The sequence below is a fragment of the Grampus griseus genome (assembly GCF_964374135.1).
Source record: "Grampus griseus genome assembly, chromosome: 2".
Taxonomy (NCBI): domain Eukaryota; kingdom Metazoa; phylum Chordata; class Mammalia; order Artiodactyla; family Delphinidae; genus Grampus; species Grampus griseus.
This window is the reverse complement of record NC_139018.1, coordinates 10,277,604-10,295,258: the sequence shown is the minus strand read 5'-3', so window position 1 is coordinate 10,295,258 and position 17,655 is coordinate 10,277,604. Positions and strand designations below refer to the sequence as shown.

General features: G+C 47.2%; 1 protein-coding gene across 1 annotated transcript; it reads right to left on the bottom strand.

The window, feature by feature from the left end:
• Positions 1 to 5,162: 5,162 nt before the first annotated feature.
• Positions 5,163 to 8,906, bottom strand: LOC309818526 (alpha-1-antiproteinase-like; the record flags this gene model as incomplete). The annotated part of the gene is given in 4 exon segments (XM_082648261.1): positions 5,163 to 5,523; positions 6,561 to 6,831; positions 8,374 to 8,761; positions 8,763 to 8,906. Coding segments are annotated over 4 exon segments (1,164 nt in total).
• Positions 8,907 to 17,655: the final 8,749 nt, after the last annotated feature.

Genomic DNA, 17,655 nt, shown 5'->3' with positions numbered 1-17,655 from the left:
TACCTGTGCTTTTGGTGTCACATCCAAGAAATCATTGCTAAATCAATGTTTGAAGTTTTCCCCTGTGCTTTCTTCTAAGAGTTTTATAGTTTAGCTCTTTCATTTAGGTTTTTGATCCATTTAGAGTTAATTTTTTTGTATATGGTATAATGTAAGAGTCCAACTTTGTTGTTTTACATGCGGATATCTGGTTTTCCCAATACCATTTGTTGAAAAGACTATCCTTCCTCCATTGAATAGTCTTAGGATGTTTGTCTAATATCATTTGGCCATATATGTGAGGGTTTATTTCTGGCCTCTCTATTCTATTTCATTGGTCCATACGACTGTTTTTAAGCCAGCGTCACGCTCTTTTGATTACCGTAGCTATGAGATTAGGAAATGTGAAATCTCCAACTTTGTTCTTCTCTTTCAAGATTGTTTTGGATGTTTGGAGGTTCCGTGTGAATTTTAGGATGGACTTTTCTATTTCTACAAAAGATGCCAGCGAGATTTTGTTAGGGATTGCATTAAGTCTTTAGATTGGTTTGGGTAGTACTGACATTGTAAAAATATTAAGTTTTCCAATCCATGAACATGAAATGTCTTTCAATTTATTTGCCTCTTCTTTAATTTTTTTCCGCAATGCTTTGTAGTTTTCAGTGTACAAGTCTTTTACCTCCTTGATGAAAGTTTATTCCTAGGTATTTTATTCTTTCTGAGGCTATTGTAAACGGAATTGTTCTTGAAATTTCCTTTGGAAATTTAATGTATGAAATACAACTGGCTTTTGTCTGTTGATTTTGAATCCTACAACTAATAAATGAATACATTTATTAGTTCTAACAGTTTGTGTGTGTGAGCGTGTGTGTAATCTTTAGAACTTTCTATGTATAAGATTGCGTTGTCTTTGAACAGAGGTAGTTTTACTTCTTTTCCAATTTGGATGCATTTTATTTCTTTTTCTTGCCTAGTTGCTCTGGTTGGAACTTCCAATACTATGTTAAATAGAAGATGGAAAGCAGGCATTTTTGTCATGTTCCTGATCTTAGAAGAAAACTCTCATTCTTTCACCATTGAGTATGATGCTAGCTGTGGGCTTTTCTTATATGGGCTTTGTTATGTTGAGGTAGTTTCCTTCTATTCCTAGTTTTTTGAGTGTTTTTTTTTTTTTTTTTTATCATGAAAGGGTGTTGAATTTTGTCAAATATTTTTCTCCATCAACTGATATAATCATGTGTTTTCCCCTTCATTCTGCTAATGTGGTGTTTTGATTGATTTTTCATATGTTGAACCATCCTTACATTCCAGAAATAAGTCCCACTTAGTCATGGTGTATAATCCTTGTAATGTGCTGTCAAATTGTATTTACTAGTATTCCATTGAGGGTATTTGCATCAATATTCATCAGCGATGTTGGTCTGTAGTTTTCTTTTCTTATAGTGTCTTTGTCTGGCTTTGGAATCTAAGTAATGCTGACCTCATGAAATGAGTTAGGAAATATTCCCTTCTTTTCAATTTTCTGGAAGAATTTGAGAAGGATTTGTGTGAATTCTTTCTAAATGTTTGATAGAATTTCAACAGTGAATGCATGCAGTCCTGGGCTTTTCTTTGTTGGGAGGTTTTTGATTATTGATTCAATCACCTTATTAGTTATACGTCTGTTCATGTATAACTAGTATCATGTATAAATTTTCTATTTCTTCATGCTTTATTCTTGCTTGGTTGTGTGCTTCTAGGAATTTATTTATTTTATCTTGGTTATCCAATTTGTTGGTTTACAGTTTTTTCATTGTATTCTCTTATAATCCCCTTTTGTAAAGTCACTCATAATGTCCCCTCTTTAATTTTTGATTTTATTTATTTGAGTGTTCTCCCTTAGCTTCTGTCAATCTAGCTAAAGGTTTGTCAATTTTATTGATCTTTTCAAAGAACCAACGCTTGGTTTTATTGATTTTCCCCATTTTAAAAACTATTTTGTTGAACTCTGCTCTAATATTTATTATTTCCTTCCCTCTGCTAGCTTTGAGTTTAGTTTGTTCTTTTTTCTAGTTTATTAAGGTGTAAAGTTAGGTTGTTGATTTGAGATCTTTCTTCTTTGTAATGTAAACACTAATAGCTACAAATTTCCCTCTTAGTACTATTTTTACTGCATCTCAAAAGTTTTGGTATGTTGTATTTTTATTTTCACTTGTCTCAAGATATAGTCTAATTTCTCTTGTGATATCTTTTTTGACCTATTGGTTGTTTGAGCTGTTTAATTTCCATATATTTCTGGATTTTCCAGTTTTCTTTCTGCTGATTTCTAGTTTCATTCCACTGTGATTAGAAAAGAGACTTAGTATGGTTCCAGTCTTTAAAACTTTATTAAAACTTATTTTGTGGCCTAACATAGGTCTACCCTGGAGAATGTTTCATGTGCACTTGAGAAAATTGTGTGTTCTGCTCTTGTTGGGTGGAGTGTTCTGTATATGTCTGTTAGTCCAAGTGGTCTATAGTGTTGTTCAAATCTTCTGTTTCCTTATTGATCTTCTGTCTGGTTTCTCTATCAATTATTGAAAGTGGGATATTCATTCTCCTACTATTATTGTGTTGCTGTCTATTTCTTCCTTTAATTCTGTCAATGTTTGCTTCATATATTTAGGAGTTCTGATGTTTGGTACACATACATCTATAATTGTTATGTCATCTTGGTGAATTGAATTATTCTTTTTTTTTTTGCCGTACAGCTCGATTTTATAAAGTCAAATATATAAGTCCTTATATTTATGACTTCTTAGTTTTCAGTCATGTTTAGAGGGGCCTTATCCACTTCAATATCCATAAATGAATTAACCAATACTTTCTTCTAGAACATTTATGTTTTTGTGTGTGTGTTTTAGTGTTTGAGCTACCCAGAGGTCCAAATACTATTATTTAATGTGGACTTGAGCCTTTAACACTCTGAACTGACTATGATCCCTCACAAAAGTGCAGACCCCTTAGCTCTCTCCCTGTTTTGTGGTCTGCCTGGCTTAGCCTTGCCTTACTCTTGCCCTCTGCCTACCACTCTCCTACCAAAATCTGATCAATTAAGTTTTTCCACCTGCCTCCAGAGTGGTCCATCTCTGTCATTGTTAGCTTTCCATATCTGTAAAATAAATTGTGGACTTCAGCCCACATTTCATCCTTGCCTGGAGCAGTGCCTGGACAGTGTAAATACCTAATAAATATTAAGTGGATACATGAAAGATTGCTGTGACCCGGATTCCACACATATCCTGTGAATGTAAAGAGAGACTCAGAGACAAGAAGATGAGAGATTTACATGTCACACACAAGCTTGCGCCAGGTCAGTCATTCTTTAATGTCATCTAAGGAGGGGACCTGGCCTGGGAATGGAAGGCTGAACCCAGAGAGGAAGTTATTTTTGCATGGGATTCACCACCTTTCCCATGAAGAGTGGAATGTTGGTGTTTTCATCCTTGACGATGATTAAGAAGGGCATGTTGAAGTTGATGGTCAGATGCTCAGACCAGGCACTCTCTTCTGAGAGGGTGGCCCCAGCGTGTTCTGTCCCATTCTCATTGATGCTCATCACAGCCTCATGAATGGCCCAGAGGGGAGAGAGGACAGAGACCCGTTTGAGGCAGAGACAGGCTGCACCCTTCCCCAACCCAGACCTGGAGGTAAGGCCCAATGTGGTGAGAGCTGTCCTGGGGCTCAAGGAAGAGCTCTCTCCAGAGGATTTTAAATAAAGAACCACAAGATTCACAACTGAATCAACATGGTGTAGTGGAATGAACATGACTTTCCATGACAAGGATCTGGGTCCAAATCCAATTTTCCCCACTAACTCACTGTGTCACTAAGGAGAATACTATTCTCCCTTTTTTTAAAAATTAACATTATTATTGGAGTATAATTTTTGTTTTTGTTTTTTTTTTTGGATAAGTGGGCCTCTCACTGTCGTGGCCTCTCCCGTTGCCGAGCACAGGCTCCGGATGCGCAGGCCCAGCGGCCATGGCTCACGGGCCCAGCCGCTCCGCATCATGTGGGATCTTCCCAGACTGGGGCACGAACCTGTGCCCCATGCATTGGCAGGCGGACTCTCAACCACTGTGCCACCAGGGAAGCCCTGGAATATAATTGCTTTACAATGGTGTGTTAGTTTCTGCTCTATAACAAAGTGAATCAGCTATACATAAACATATATCCCCATATCTCCTCCAAGACTATTCTTCTTGAAACCTCAGTTTCCTAAATAGGAAAATCAGACCTGTGGGATAGGATGGCCCAGGGCCACTACGGTGCTGCATGTGAGGAACTTCACTCAGTGTAGGTGCTCAATAAATGTGTGTGTGTGTGCACAAGTGTGTGCATGTGTGACAGGTTCACATTTGTGGGTGAGTGTTTGAATAAGGACAACAAGAAGAAGAGCTTTATCTGGTAATTGTAAGCCTCCATCAACTGGTCACACCTACTTACCCAACCCCATCCCACACTCTTATTCTTAACCCTTCCCTCTCTGGGGAACTGGTCCCTTCTCTGTGCTTCAACACCACACTCATGCCTCTCTCATCGCCTGGCCTGTCCTCCCCTCCTTGCAGGAGACATACAAGCATGGCTCTCAAGGCTTGTGTCTGACCCACGAGGGGACCCTCACCCCTTCCTGACCAGCCTCCTCAACGGCCCTGGGAAGGAACCCACCACTTCAGGAGGCGGATTTTCTTGTACTTTGTCTCCTTGGCTCCGCACTTGTTTGTAGACCAGATTCTAAACTCCTTGGGGACCAGGGCTTCGATGGGGACCTTCACACGCCTCATCCCCACCCAGGCACTCAGCTCACAGTCAATCACTGAATTGCAGTTGTTTCTCTGGGCACCTGCAATTCTCCTGCGTAAATGGCATCTTTGGTCGAAATCACTCTGTAACTCAGACTCAGTGATTCAGCAGTAGCTCCTGATGTCACAAGCGCAGGGCCAAAGGTCCTTTGCAATCCCTGAGCCTAAGCCTCTCTCTGTAAATAGGGTTTATCGGGACCCAAAGAAGGGAAGTCCCTGGCCAAGGATGAGACAGGGTGAGTGACACAACCTCAGAGGAGGTCCTTAAAGAAAATGCACCAAGCATGTGAGGCCACCTGTCCCCCTCCATCATCCGACCACATTGCAGTCTTGGTGGAGCGATGGCATTCCTCAGGGACCTCAGTCTGCAGATGTGCCTGTGTCCCTCTGTCCCTTCCTCAGCCTCACCCTTGAGCTGCAGCCCCCCTGCACATTCTGACCTACAGAGGTCAAGGACACGCTCACCTTGGACAGCTTCAGAGGCACTTCCTCGGTGATCCCTGAGAGGTCAGCCCCGTTGCTGAAGACCTTGGTGATGCCCAGTTTACCCAGGAGAGTTTTCAGATCGTAGGTTCCAGAAATGGACAGTTTGGGCAAGTGTAAATTGGCAGAACTGTCACGACGGTTAGAAAATAAAAAAGTTTCACAGAATTGAAAGCGTTTCCTTTCCTGGTCGCTCCTCCCACCTGGCGCCCTGTCCCCCGCCCATGCGAGGATGTGAGGTCAGCCTTGGTCTATTCTACTGTAGTTCCTCGACACGTGGGGTCAGAGAATGCTAGAATCCCAGGGGTCCTCTTGTCCTGCAAAGCCTCTCAAATGCCACCTCCTCTGATGAGGAGGATCCAGGGTGTCCTCCGGAAGGACTGTGCACACTGCTTCCCTGCAGGGTTTGGTCACCCTTCAGACTGGGACTCCTCCGGGGCCAGGATCCCAGAGGACCGTGGGGCGTGGTGGCAGGTCCTGAGTGACATCTGTTCCATGAATGAGTGACTGCACAGGACCGGAGCTCAGCTCTAGTTTTCGATGGGGACAAGGTGTGGCCCCGAGAGGGTCTGACTGAACCTCAGGCTCTGTTTGACCTGTTCTAGACCAGATCCTCCTGTTCTCTGCTCTCAGCCTCTGGTGCAGGGAACCTGGGTGTGGGTGGAGCGGGGAAGAGGTATTAAAACTTCTATTTGCTTTTTAACCTAATACCTCTCTGTATTTTCATTTTTGTTTTATATTGTATGCAATAAAATAGCTTATCCGGGCAAAGGCATATTTACAATACAGAGACATGCACTAATTTGGGGTGCATGATGGGGACCTGGTCAAACCACACTCATCTAGTGACAGAGGATCCTGAACCAGTGTCAAACGTGTCCTGGAGTTTCCCGCTCTGGGCCTTGGCTTTTCAGGCCTCTCCGAGCAGGTTTCCCCCCTGTCTTGCCGTGGACTTTCTGTCCTGAAACTCTACACTCAACTGCCACCTTTGCCGGGAAGCCCACCTCTTCCTTCTGGGTTTGCCCACAACATGGGTTGGCGCTGCTCTCCCTGCATGGGGCACTGGCCACTGGGAAGGGGCAGTGTCCAGGCTGGGGAGGAAGTCCTCAGGGACAGGACTTTCACTCCTCACCCCTGGGCACTGTCCGTCTAACAAAGCCCGGTCACTGCTTCCCGAAAGGATGCTCTGTCTGGGAGCGTAAGATTATGCACCCTCCCCGCCTTGGGCCAGGCCCAGTAGGGCTGCTCCTGGGTCAGCCCTGGCCTGGGAATCACCGTATCTCAAGGTATTTGAGGATTTTGGCGAGGTTCTTCTCAGAGAGCCCATCCTCCAGCAGCTGCATCTTCCCCAGGTTGGGCAGAAGCAGGAAGGCGGCCATTCTGCCCTGGTAGTGCTGCACCAACACCCAGCAGGAGAACTCATTGTCTCGGTACAGGTGGAACATGCCCAGGCGGTTGGTCACGGGCACCTTGACCGTGATCTTCTCGTTCACATGGAAGTCTCCTTTTAGGAAGCGCTGAGCCTCGAATTTGTCCTTCCATTTGCCTGTAGAGGATGAAGGTGCACAGCAGCTAGGGGCAGGAGAAGGTTTAGAAAAGTGTGCTAGAAAAAGGAGCCCTGAGGCCCCCTGGTGAGATGCTGGTCTCTGAGCCTCAGCTTTGCCCTCTGTAAATTGGGGCAAAAATGAAATCGTCAGGCTCCTGAAGGGCTTTGTGAAGATAATTTGAGGCTAGAGGAGGATCCAGAGTTTCTGTATTGCAGAGACTAAATGGCATCAACCTGGGTGGGTGGAACAAACATTTTTACTTGGATTTGATGTTTAGTTAATGCGTGGTCTGAGGCTGAGAATTATTGGGAGTGGTCGGAAGCTCCCCAGGTCATACTGGGCACCTCCCATCTGAGTCTCCCTGCCCCTTGGTAATTGGTGCTTCTTATTATTCAGGGAAATCACTCTTGTTCCTACTCTAATGGCCTCTCCCTGGACCAACATGTGAAATGCAGATGCCTTGGAAGTGCCCCCTCTGCTCTACCAAGAGAACGTCACCATCCTGCTAAGGCAGGTTGCCTCGGGGACCCCAGGGCCCAATTCTCCCATTTGTTGGGAGGAGGAGAGTGAGGCTGGGGAGGGGACGAGACCCACGTGAAGTCCCACAGCAGAGCTGGGACCTGGGATGTGCTCACTCCAGCCTCTGCGCTCTCCATCACACTTTCCTCTCTCTAGAGCAAGGGGCCAATGGTGTGAAGGAGGCAACTCCTGGCCTTGACTCTCACCTCCCCTACCCTAGGCTATCTCCATGGACTGTTTAAACTGCCTTAGAATACCTTCTGGGGCCCACAGGTCCTGACGTTCTCATCACTCAGAGGGAGGAAGGGAGGCTGGGATTCAAGTTTAATTGAACACCTACTATGTGAGCGTATAGTCCCATGTTCTTTGTAACTTATTTTTTCCTTCTAAAATTCTGACAAGAAGGGCATTATTATGTCTATATTACAGGTAGGAAACTAGAACCTCCAAGAGGTAAAATGACTTGCCCCTAGTCAAACAACAGCTAATAGGTCATAGAGGCAGGATGTGAGCGCTCGTCTTTCAGTCTCCAAAGCTGTCACTATTTCCGCTACACGAGAGCTGTCGCAAGTGTCTTCTGTGAAATCCTATTCCCTTCATATGCTCCGCCAAAATTTGTTTTTATGGCTCTCTATTATGTGATACTCCATATTTGGCCTCTCTCCCTGGTAGGGATTTACAAAGCACATTAGGACATTCAAGGCTCTGAAAAGTCTTGCAGAGAAGACGTTGATTTGACTATTTGACTCACTATTTCCTAACCTTATTTGATCATGCAAAGTCTTTTTTTTTTGTCCATGCTGCATGGCATGCAAGATCTTAGTTCCCTGACCAGGGATAGAACCCGTACCCCCTGCAGTGGAAGTGCGGAGTCCTAACCACTGGACCATCAGGGAATTCCTCATGCAAAGTCTTTTAATGGTTGTGTGTAAAAAATTCAATAACTGAGATCCATAGCTACATTCCTTCCACTGCCAAGGAAAATCTAAAGAACCAGTTCAGGCTACTTGTACAAGCTTAACCTTCAAAAATTATGTAGTTCACCAGAGCAAGAGCCGTGTCTTCGTCAAGCTCTTTGACCAAATCCACAATTATTCCCTGAGTTCTTACCTTTATCTGATGGTTGATCTCTTTCTTGGCCTCTTTGATGTTCCTGAAGTTGATGGACAGGGCTTTTGAGTGGTACAGCTTCTTGACATTGTACAAAAACTCAGACTTTTGCTTCGGATTCTCATCAATGATTAGCATAGTGCTGGCGGTCAGCTGGAACTGACTGTTTGGCTGCTTAAGGGTTTCAGGGAGACTCCCTAAGCCTTTGTGGATATCAGCCTTAGGCGCCTTCTTAAACTTGAAGCCTATGCCCTTCAGGATCTGGATGTAAGTATCATCTTTGGTTCCCAGGGAGAGAGAGCATCGCAAAGGCTATAGCGATGCTCACTGGGGAGAAGATGATTTTGTCGTTGGACTGACGGGCCGGTTCATGGTACAGGCTGAAGGCGAAGCTGGAGAAGTGTGGGAGATCGTATTGATAAATATCAGGGCTGGACTGACGCATGGCGCCAGGGACTTGACTAACAGGTCTGCCAGCAGGAGGAGGCCCCACGTGATGGAGGATGCCACTGTCCTGCAACAGAGAGAGAAGGGTAACGCACCCGGGTCAGGCCACACGACGAGCCCCTCGGCCACCGACTGACGCCATGTCAAAGCAAACACAGCTTATCGAGCATCTATGTGCCGAGCACTTTCCTACATCAGCACCATTGAAAGACTCAGAACAACAGCAAAGGCTTTATGGCGATTACCATACACCAAGTTCCATTCTAAGCACTTTACTGTCTTATCTCACTGTGTTCTGGTAACAGTCCTGTGAGGCAGGTCAGGCGACTATCCTGGGCTTACAGATGAGGAGACCAAGCTCCTAGAGGTTAAGTCACTTGTCCAAGGTTCCAGAGCGGTAAGGTAGCAGGACCAGAATCACAGCCCCAGGTAGTCTGGGTCTGGTCCACGCTCTCGATGGTTCCACTAACATCTGCAATGACCCCGAGGTATAAGTGCCACAGCCCCTACTTTGCAAAAGAGGAAACTGAGGCACAGGAAGTAGATGATCGCCCAGGAAGCGGGCCAGATCGGGCTCAGGGGTGATTGGACCTGGAACAGCCCTAGGAGGGATTCCGCTGAATCCTGGTTTTTAATGGACAGAGAGGCTGCTGCCCAGAGTGGGAAGGATCTTGCCCAGTGACACCCAGTCAGAACACAGAAGGGCTTGCCCGATTCAGGCCCAGATTCTCCCTAACTCCACACACTTCCTCCATCTCCTTTTGCTTGAAACTGCTACAGCTCTCACTTTACAGGCCACTTGAGCCTGGAGTTCATTATCATCTGATTCTATAATGTTCTAGGCCTGGAGAAGGCTGTTGAATTAGGGCACATGAGAGCCCTCAACCTCGCGGCCCTCACAGACATTTGTCTTGTGGAGTGTTTTGTTATCTTCATTTTACAGGATGTGAGACGTGAAGCTCAGAGAGGGTCATTAACTTGCTCGAGGCCACACAGCGGGCCAAGCAGAGCCAAGACAGACAGGTGTCTTTGCGTCTGACCCGGTGTTCTGTGTTCAGGGGGCTGTTCATCCAGTAACTACCTCCTGAAGTGGGAGCTTGGCTGCTTCTAAGGGCTGGGCACAGAGGGAGTCGGGGGTCTCAAGCTCACTACTATTTCTGGGCTGGAAAATTCTATGCTGTGGGGAGGCTGTCCTGTGCATTGTTAGGTGTTTAGCAGCATCCTGGATAAAACTAAATCCCACTAGCCCCTCCCCACCCCCAGGTGTGACAATAAGAAATTGTCCAGGCATTGCCCAGGGTCCCCCAGGGCCAAAGCACCCCTGTGGAGCTCCCACGTTGAAGGAGGAAGGGCTCAGAGCACGAGACCCACTTGGGAGGACTCCTTCTTCCTGGTTGACCAGACTTTTCTCATTTCGGAATGGGTTTGGGTCAAGTGATTCCCATTTGAGTTTGCTCACTGGGGCCAAAGAGTTTAATGGACTCAGTCAGTTTGGGGTGTTCATTCTTCTTGGGTGGGGACCTTGTCAAGGGACCCCAGGGTTCTGCTGTGGTGAGTTGTGTGAGGCCTTCGGGAGACCACAGAAAACTCTCTTTGGCTGTCAGCTTGGGAACTCAGATGCCTCTGTGGTCCTTTGGCTACCAGTAGCTTGATGACCGGCACATTTAAGAGGCTTAATGACAACAGCCCCTGAGTATCAGGGCTGTCCCAGCTAGACACTCACGTGCGGCCACAGCCCCGAAAAGGCTTTCTTGAGCTCTCTGGGGGAAGGGGACGGTGGGTTTTTCCAGCTAAAGCTTTTAGGATCAGTGAGGGGCCAGCAGATAGAAGACAGGGCCGTGAACCCAGATAAGAAAGGGGAGGAGGTGACAGAAAAGCTAGCAGGGTTATCTGAGGAGTTAATGAATACACCTCAACCTTTCAGAGGAGCAGTTCCAGCAGTGAGGTCAAGGCCAGGGGTCCACTGGGGAGCAGAGGGGGAGACCTCGGGCTGGCCTCTGAAAATGTGGGGGACAGGCCATCACGGGGGGTCAGCTTTCTCCAGCAAGATAGTTAAGTGCTGGGGCATGGAAACTACCAGGCCAGGCCAAAGACTCTGGCTCTGACTAGAAGTGAAAAGAACAGGGTAAGAAAGGAGAATCTTCTTAATAAAAAAAAGAGAAATAAACAATAAAGAAAAAGGAAATAATAGTATCACCTCAAAACAAAAACAAACAAGCGGAAAAAAAAAAAAAAGAGGGAAGGATCCTGAGGCAGAGAAACATTTTAGAGAATGGGGCACGGCGTGCGGTCCCTCCAGGGGGCCTCGTCCCTGCCTTCTACAGGGGGGGAGACACACAGGTGAAGACCACCAAGGCCATGGGGTTATGTCCAAGCCTGGGGAGGGTGGGAGAAGGAGAAAGGTAACCCCGAAGCAGCCCCGCCCACCAGCCTGTATTATTATAGGGGCCTCCTGTGTGCTGGGACCTTTTTTTTTTTTCCAGTTAAATATTCAGCCATATTTTCTTCAGGTTGTTTGTAGCTACATTTTTCGCCTTTAACTATTTTATAACATTTACTTCCTTCCCCCCCAACTTTATTGAGATTTAATTGATTTATATCATTATGCAAGTTTAAGGTGTACAATGATATTTGGGATTAACATATACACACTACTATATATAAAATAGATAGTCAACCAGACCTCCAGTATAGCACAGGGAACTCTACTCAGTATTCCGTAATAACCTATATGGGAAAAGCAGCTGAAAAAGAATGGGGGGGTTTGAATGAGGTCGTTCCATCCTCCCCACCGACTGTGCTGGGCAGAACAGCAAAGGCTCGACTGCCTGCCTTCAAATCCTGACCCTGCAAATCGGAGCCAAACCTGCCTGTGCCTCAGTTTCCTCCTCTGTCAAGGTGGCCCGGCCTCACGCACCCGTGTCAGCTCAGGACAGGGCTGATGGAGAGCTACTCACTCAGTGCATGGAAATCTCTTCTTCCTCCGGGAGGCTCACTGGGCTGGACTCGCCCCACAGGCTGTACCACACCGGCACATGCCTTCACCTACTTATAGGGCAGTCTCAGGGCGTTGGGATGCTCAGTCCTACGGGGCCCTACCCCCCACACCCTGAAGGAAATAAGCCTGGGGAGCCTCCAGAGCTCAGCCAGCGCGTGCCTGATATCATCTGAGGGCCTGGCTGTTCTTCCCTGAAGTGGTCTAGTCCAGCGGAACTGGCAGGTACAAGGCCACCTGGGAGGATGGGGTGATGGGAGCCTTGTGGCCCTGCAAGACCAAGGATTCATCTCTCCTTGAGACTCGTCTCCCAGAGCTATTGAGAGGAGCGATTAAAATCTGTCCAGAGCCTAGAACTGTGCCTGATGGATGGTTGACCTTCCAACAAAAACAAACAAGCGGAAAAAAAAAAAAAAAAGAGGGAAGGATCCTGAGGCAGAGAAGCATTTTAGAGAATGGGGCACGGGGTGCCCCTTTTTGTAAAAAAAAAATTCTTATTTATTTATTTATTTTTGGCCATGCCATGCGGCATGTGGGACCTTAGTTCCCTGACCACGGATCGAACGCGCGCCCCCTGCAGTAGAAGCACGGAGTCCTAACCACTGGACCACCAGGGAAGTCCCCCATGGTTAAACTTCAGTAAACGTCAGCTGCCTGAAGTCACCGGGTTTGTCACTGCCAAGGTCCCAGCCCTAGGAAACCTCACACTGGGAGCTGGAATCTGTGTTCTTTGGGCTCCAGAGCCCATTTTTCCAGGCACAGAAGGGAGATAACAGGCCAAGATAACAGATGCCAAGGCTCAGAGGAATCACATGAGAGAATGACAAGGGACCATCCTGATGGAGTTAGAATACTGAAGAATATCAGGACCTCAAGCGACCTTAATGCTCACATTTTTGCTGGTGATAAAACAGAGGCTCGCAGAGGGGGGGTGATCTCTCTAGCTCCTGGGGCACGTGAGTGGTAGAGCTGAGAGACGAAATCAAGGGAGAGGGGAAGCTAGTACCCAAAATATTACTTTTGGAATCTGCAGTCTTGATTAATGTTTAATATTTGGTAAGAACCAGCACGAAAAAAAGACACTTTGTGCAATCATCCAAAGAAGGAAACGAGTGAGTTAGGTCTCGTTATCCCCATTTTGCAGGAACGGAAACTGAGGCACACAGAGATCAAACGCCCTGCTCAGGGTTTCACGTTCATTAGAAGGCTGATTTGGGATTCCTGGACTCTCTCTACTTTGTTTATACTGCCGTTAGCACTTTCGTCCTAACGTTGCTGAAAGTCACCTCAGAACTAAAGGAAATTGCAACGATAATATTGATAATACTCAGACCATATTTCAAGGCTATTGACTAAAGAAAAAAATCATTTTTTTAAAACTTAATATGTATTTCTAACTTGCTCTGTCCACTGTGATCTTTGTGAAAGTCATACCGTGACATTAAAAAAAATTCTGATGGCTCTGATTTCTCATTATGTGATGTTCACGTTGTTCTTAGATAACCAAAGTGATACCTAGTAACAAGGAAGCACCTGACCGTGGAAAGGCAGCTTTGCCTTCTGCGAGCAAACGTCCTGGTAATTACCTGACAGCTCCACCTGGGTCAGGCCCTCCCCTGTGGGACTGACCTGCTGGTACCCTGTCTTACATGACTCAGCCCCACATCCCCCAAATTTCCTGACATGTGCTCACCACCGCACCTGGGCTGTCTTTCCCTGGCATTTACTTAGCACCCCTTTCTGGCGCCTTCTAATGTGGTTCCCTCATGAGGGTTGCTCCTCAGCCTTCCTTTTCAGTCTTAGTCATCACTTCAGGCTTGCTTCTTAGGTGAAGACTTCTTTGAGTGCAATTTCTCGAATTCTAGCTGTATTAGTTAGGATGGGCTGGGTTACTCTGCAGTAACAAACAAGCTCAGAACCTCCAGGGCTTAACACGGCCAAGGTGATATCTCATTCACTGTATGTGTCTCCTGTGGGATGTATGCAGGGGCTCTGCCCATCACGGCAAAACAGGGACCAGGCTGCAGGAGGCTCCAAGTTCCTGCTTCAGTTCTTCCGACTCTGGTTCCTTTGCTCGTTCCTTATGTAACCTTTGCTACAGCAAGGAGGACACCAACAGCACCCGTCACAAGACTACTGCAACCATCAGAGTGCCTGCTATTGGCATCGTTCAAGCTTCATTGAACAGCCTCATCTTTCCCACCAAGGTGCCAAACCAGTTGAGTGAAAGAACAAAAGTAAGGCCTATGTGGACATATAGCACCTTTGTTTCTGATAAAGCTGATCTTGGAACATGGGGCTTATTTCTGTGGGACAGTGGGCTTCCAGAAACCTGCGCCTGAGTTAGACAGCTCACACCACCCAGAACTGTGAGACTGAGGCCAGGTCTCCCCATGGCCTGACACCCAGCCCACGGACAACTTCTGGGCTGCCCAGGCCCAAAACAAGAGCCGTTATATTGATAGAAATGAGCCATTTCATAGAGTCCAGATGGAAACGCTGCAAGGTAGATACTCTTTTTCACTTTTTACATATGAGGAAACCGAGGCACAGAGAGGTTGAGGATCTCTCCCAAAGGCACACAGGCTCTGTCTCCTACTATCTCTCATGTTATGCCAGAGTGAGTCTCATACCACCGTGGGCTTCTGGCTGTGTCCTCGCTGGGGAGGGAACCATCTTGGCGAGGGTACCTTTCTCTGACTTCTCCACCTAGGAGCACTCCATTTGGTCTCCCACACTAGGATCAGACTTCATTCAGAGCTGTCCTGGCGGGGCCTGGCCGTGAGGGAGGCCGCGTGCTCCGCCTGCGTCACTGAGCGTGATTACCCCACAAAGGACAGCAGCAGAAAGTCCCCAGCCGCTGAAGGAGCTCTCAAGCTGTCCACGTTGTTTGTGGATCACAGCTCTGGAAGGGATCTGGAGGTGCACAGTCACCACGCAGCCGGGCCTCTAATGATCCTGCACCTACTTACGGCGTGTGTGGGGCTTTCTCCACACCAAGCAATTCTCCAACCCCAGCTGGTTGTCCTACAATTCAATTCTGACACTGTGTACCTGGGTCCGGCATCAGCTACCACAGGTTAAGGGCTCAGTCCTGCAAGACTGCCCCACCCTGTCTTCAGACACCAAACTCAAGTCCAGGATGTCACCTGTGCTTCTGACCCACAGGTTATAGATTGGAGGTTCCCATGATCTCCTTCCTTGGGTTCAACTGATTTGCTGCAGCTGCTCACAGAGCGCAGAGGAACCTTCTGTTTACTAGATTACCGGTTGATTAAAAAAGATTAACTCAGGAACAGCCAGATGGAAGACATGCGCAGGGCGTGTGGAGCTCCTCTGAGTGGAGCGTCCGCGTCCCCTCCAAGCTCATCTCTCTCCCCAGTCTCCACGTGTTCACCAAGCCGGAGGCTCTCTGAACCCCATCCTTTTGGCTTTTTTGGAGCCTTTATTACATAGGCATGATGGATTAACTCACTGACCATTGGTGATTGAACTCAATCTCCAATCCCTCTTCCCCTCCTGGAGGTTAGAGGTTGGTTTCCCATGGCAACCAACCCCCATCCTTAGGGGACCTAGGGGCTTTCCAAAATCACCTCATTAACATAACAAAAACCACCTTTCTGGTGCTCATCACTTAGGAAAATCCAAGGGTTTTAGGATCTCTGTGCCAGAACTGGGATGAAGACCATCTCTATATATTTCTTCTTATTGATCACGATATCACAGCCTCATGCATTCCCCATTATCCACAGCCATATAGACAAGTGTTTTTTGAGGGTGGGTCTCCTCCCCATCCCTGGGACATTGCAGACACCCAGTAAAGGTTTTCTTTTCCTTGTTGAACTAATGCCCACCCCACGGGCCTGTGGAAAGGATCAAGTGAGCTCCTGGGATGAAAATCAACATGTAATCAGTATCTCTCATTTCTGAATTAGTGTGAATGTGTGAGATGCCAGCAGTATCCCTGACCTTTGTTTTCATTTTATGAATGAATCTCAGATGATCCCACCAGTCAAGGCAGAGCCTGCACGTAACCACAAAGGTTCATTTATTTATGCTTAAAATCGAATTGGTATGTCTTTTTCCTGCAGACTGATAGGGGGGTGTAAATGTCCCTTCCACGTTGTCCCTGTCCGAGCCTGGAGCCTGCTTGTGTGTTTCCCTCTCATCTGTCTCAGAGCAGAGCTGGGTCCCTGCCTGGAGGGGCAAACTGACCTGGACCAGCCCAGAACCCCTAGCATCTGTGCTTCAGCTGGTGCTAGGGCAGAGAGGTGGACCCCATGTGGACCGGGAGGTTGGCATTCTTCCTAAAGTCTGAGATGGATTGGGGAATGTATGGCATTAGGGCAGCCCGGGCTGAAATGTGAGAGACTTGCCTTCCAGGACTGTGCTGGGCAGGTCTCCCAACCGGCCATCTCCCCATCTGTACCTTGGGGATAACGATTCCCAGCTGGGTCCTTCAAGGACCGATGTTGAGGGTCAGACTTGGCAGTGAACACATTTTGAAACTCTAAAGAACAGGTAAAGCTGAGGTTTATGGCTGTCCTGCCTGGTTTGCGGCACACTCTTGTTCTCCTTATGACAAGGTTGCCCTGACGCTTTGCCCCCTGCCCCACCCCAATGAATGGACGCTGTTGGTTCCCATTTGAACCAATGAAATCCCCTCTGGGGCTTTAAGTTTGAATTGGGGCTTTGCCAGCCCGAGTCCAGACTAATGTAATAACAGGCCATTCTTTGATGTGAAATGATGGTATCTTAGGTGAATTCCCTGGACTCTCAGGAATTCCCAGTGGCCTTTGCATCTGACCCTTTACTTCTCCAGAAGCCAGTGTCGGGGAGTATGCCGTGTTCTTGCTCAAGGCGGTGAGCTCTTTAAACTCAGGTGGGAAGAGCTCCAGAAGATCCGGGGACTGTTTTCCTTGCGGAGGCATCCAGCACTCCTCATACTTCGAGGAGGGATTTATCTCTGCCTAAGTCCCACGTGGCCCATCTGGTGTGATGTGGTGAGGTCTGGGGGAACAAGGAGAGCCTCGGAGGCCAGCTCTGCCACTTACCATGACCTTGAACAAGACAGTGAGCCTCTCTGAGCCTCAGTTTCTTCATCTGTAGAATGTGCTGCATATAAGAGCAGAGCAGCTCCACTCCCAACATCACAGTGCAGCCATGAGGATTCAATGAGAAAACGCTTGAACGGTCCCTCCCAGGGAGCCAGGCTTAGAGAAGGAGCTCATAAAGGCAGCAAACATCGTCCCTGCCACCAGTGCCCTCCTCTGCTGTCCTTTAAAATCCATTTTAACACTCTGATGTGAACCTCACAGCAGCTCAACTTAGGTTTTGTAACCGTGATGAGGCTATTGAGGATCAGAGAGGTTTGGCAACTTCACTAAAGTCACACAGCTGGGAAGTGGCAGATTCTGAATTTGATCCAGGTCTTCAGACCCTCAGGTCTGGCATCATTCTAAGTGCTGGAAGATGTTTGTATCATTAATGGAATTTGTAGAAGTTGGAAGTCTCTAGGCAGAGAAAACTCAAGAGGATAGAGACTTATTTGGGAAACAGTCCAGCTGTATCCATTATGTTATGTGAAATTGCACAGATGTGGCCATTTTGACTTAAATGGTGTAAATCTGACATGACTCAAGCCTGTTCTTTCGGTATGCATTCATCCCAGTGAGAGGCTAGATGGTGATTACTGGATTTGTGTAGGACGGGGCCGTCCTTCCACGGGACCAGCGTATTTCCGCAAGAGTTC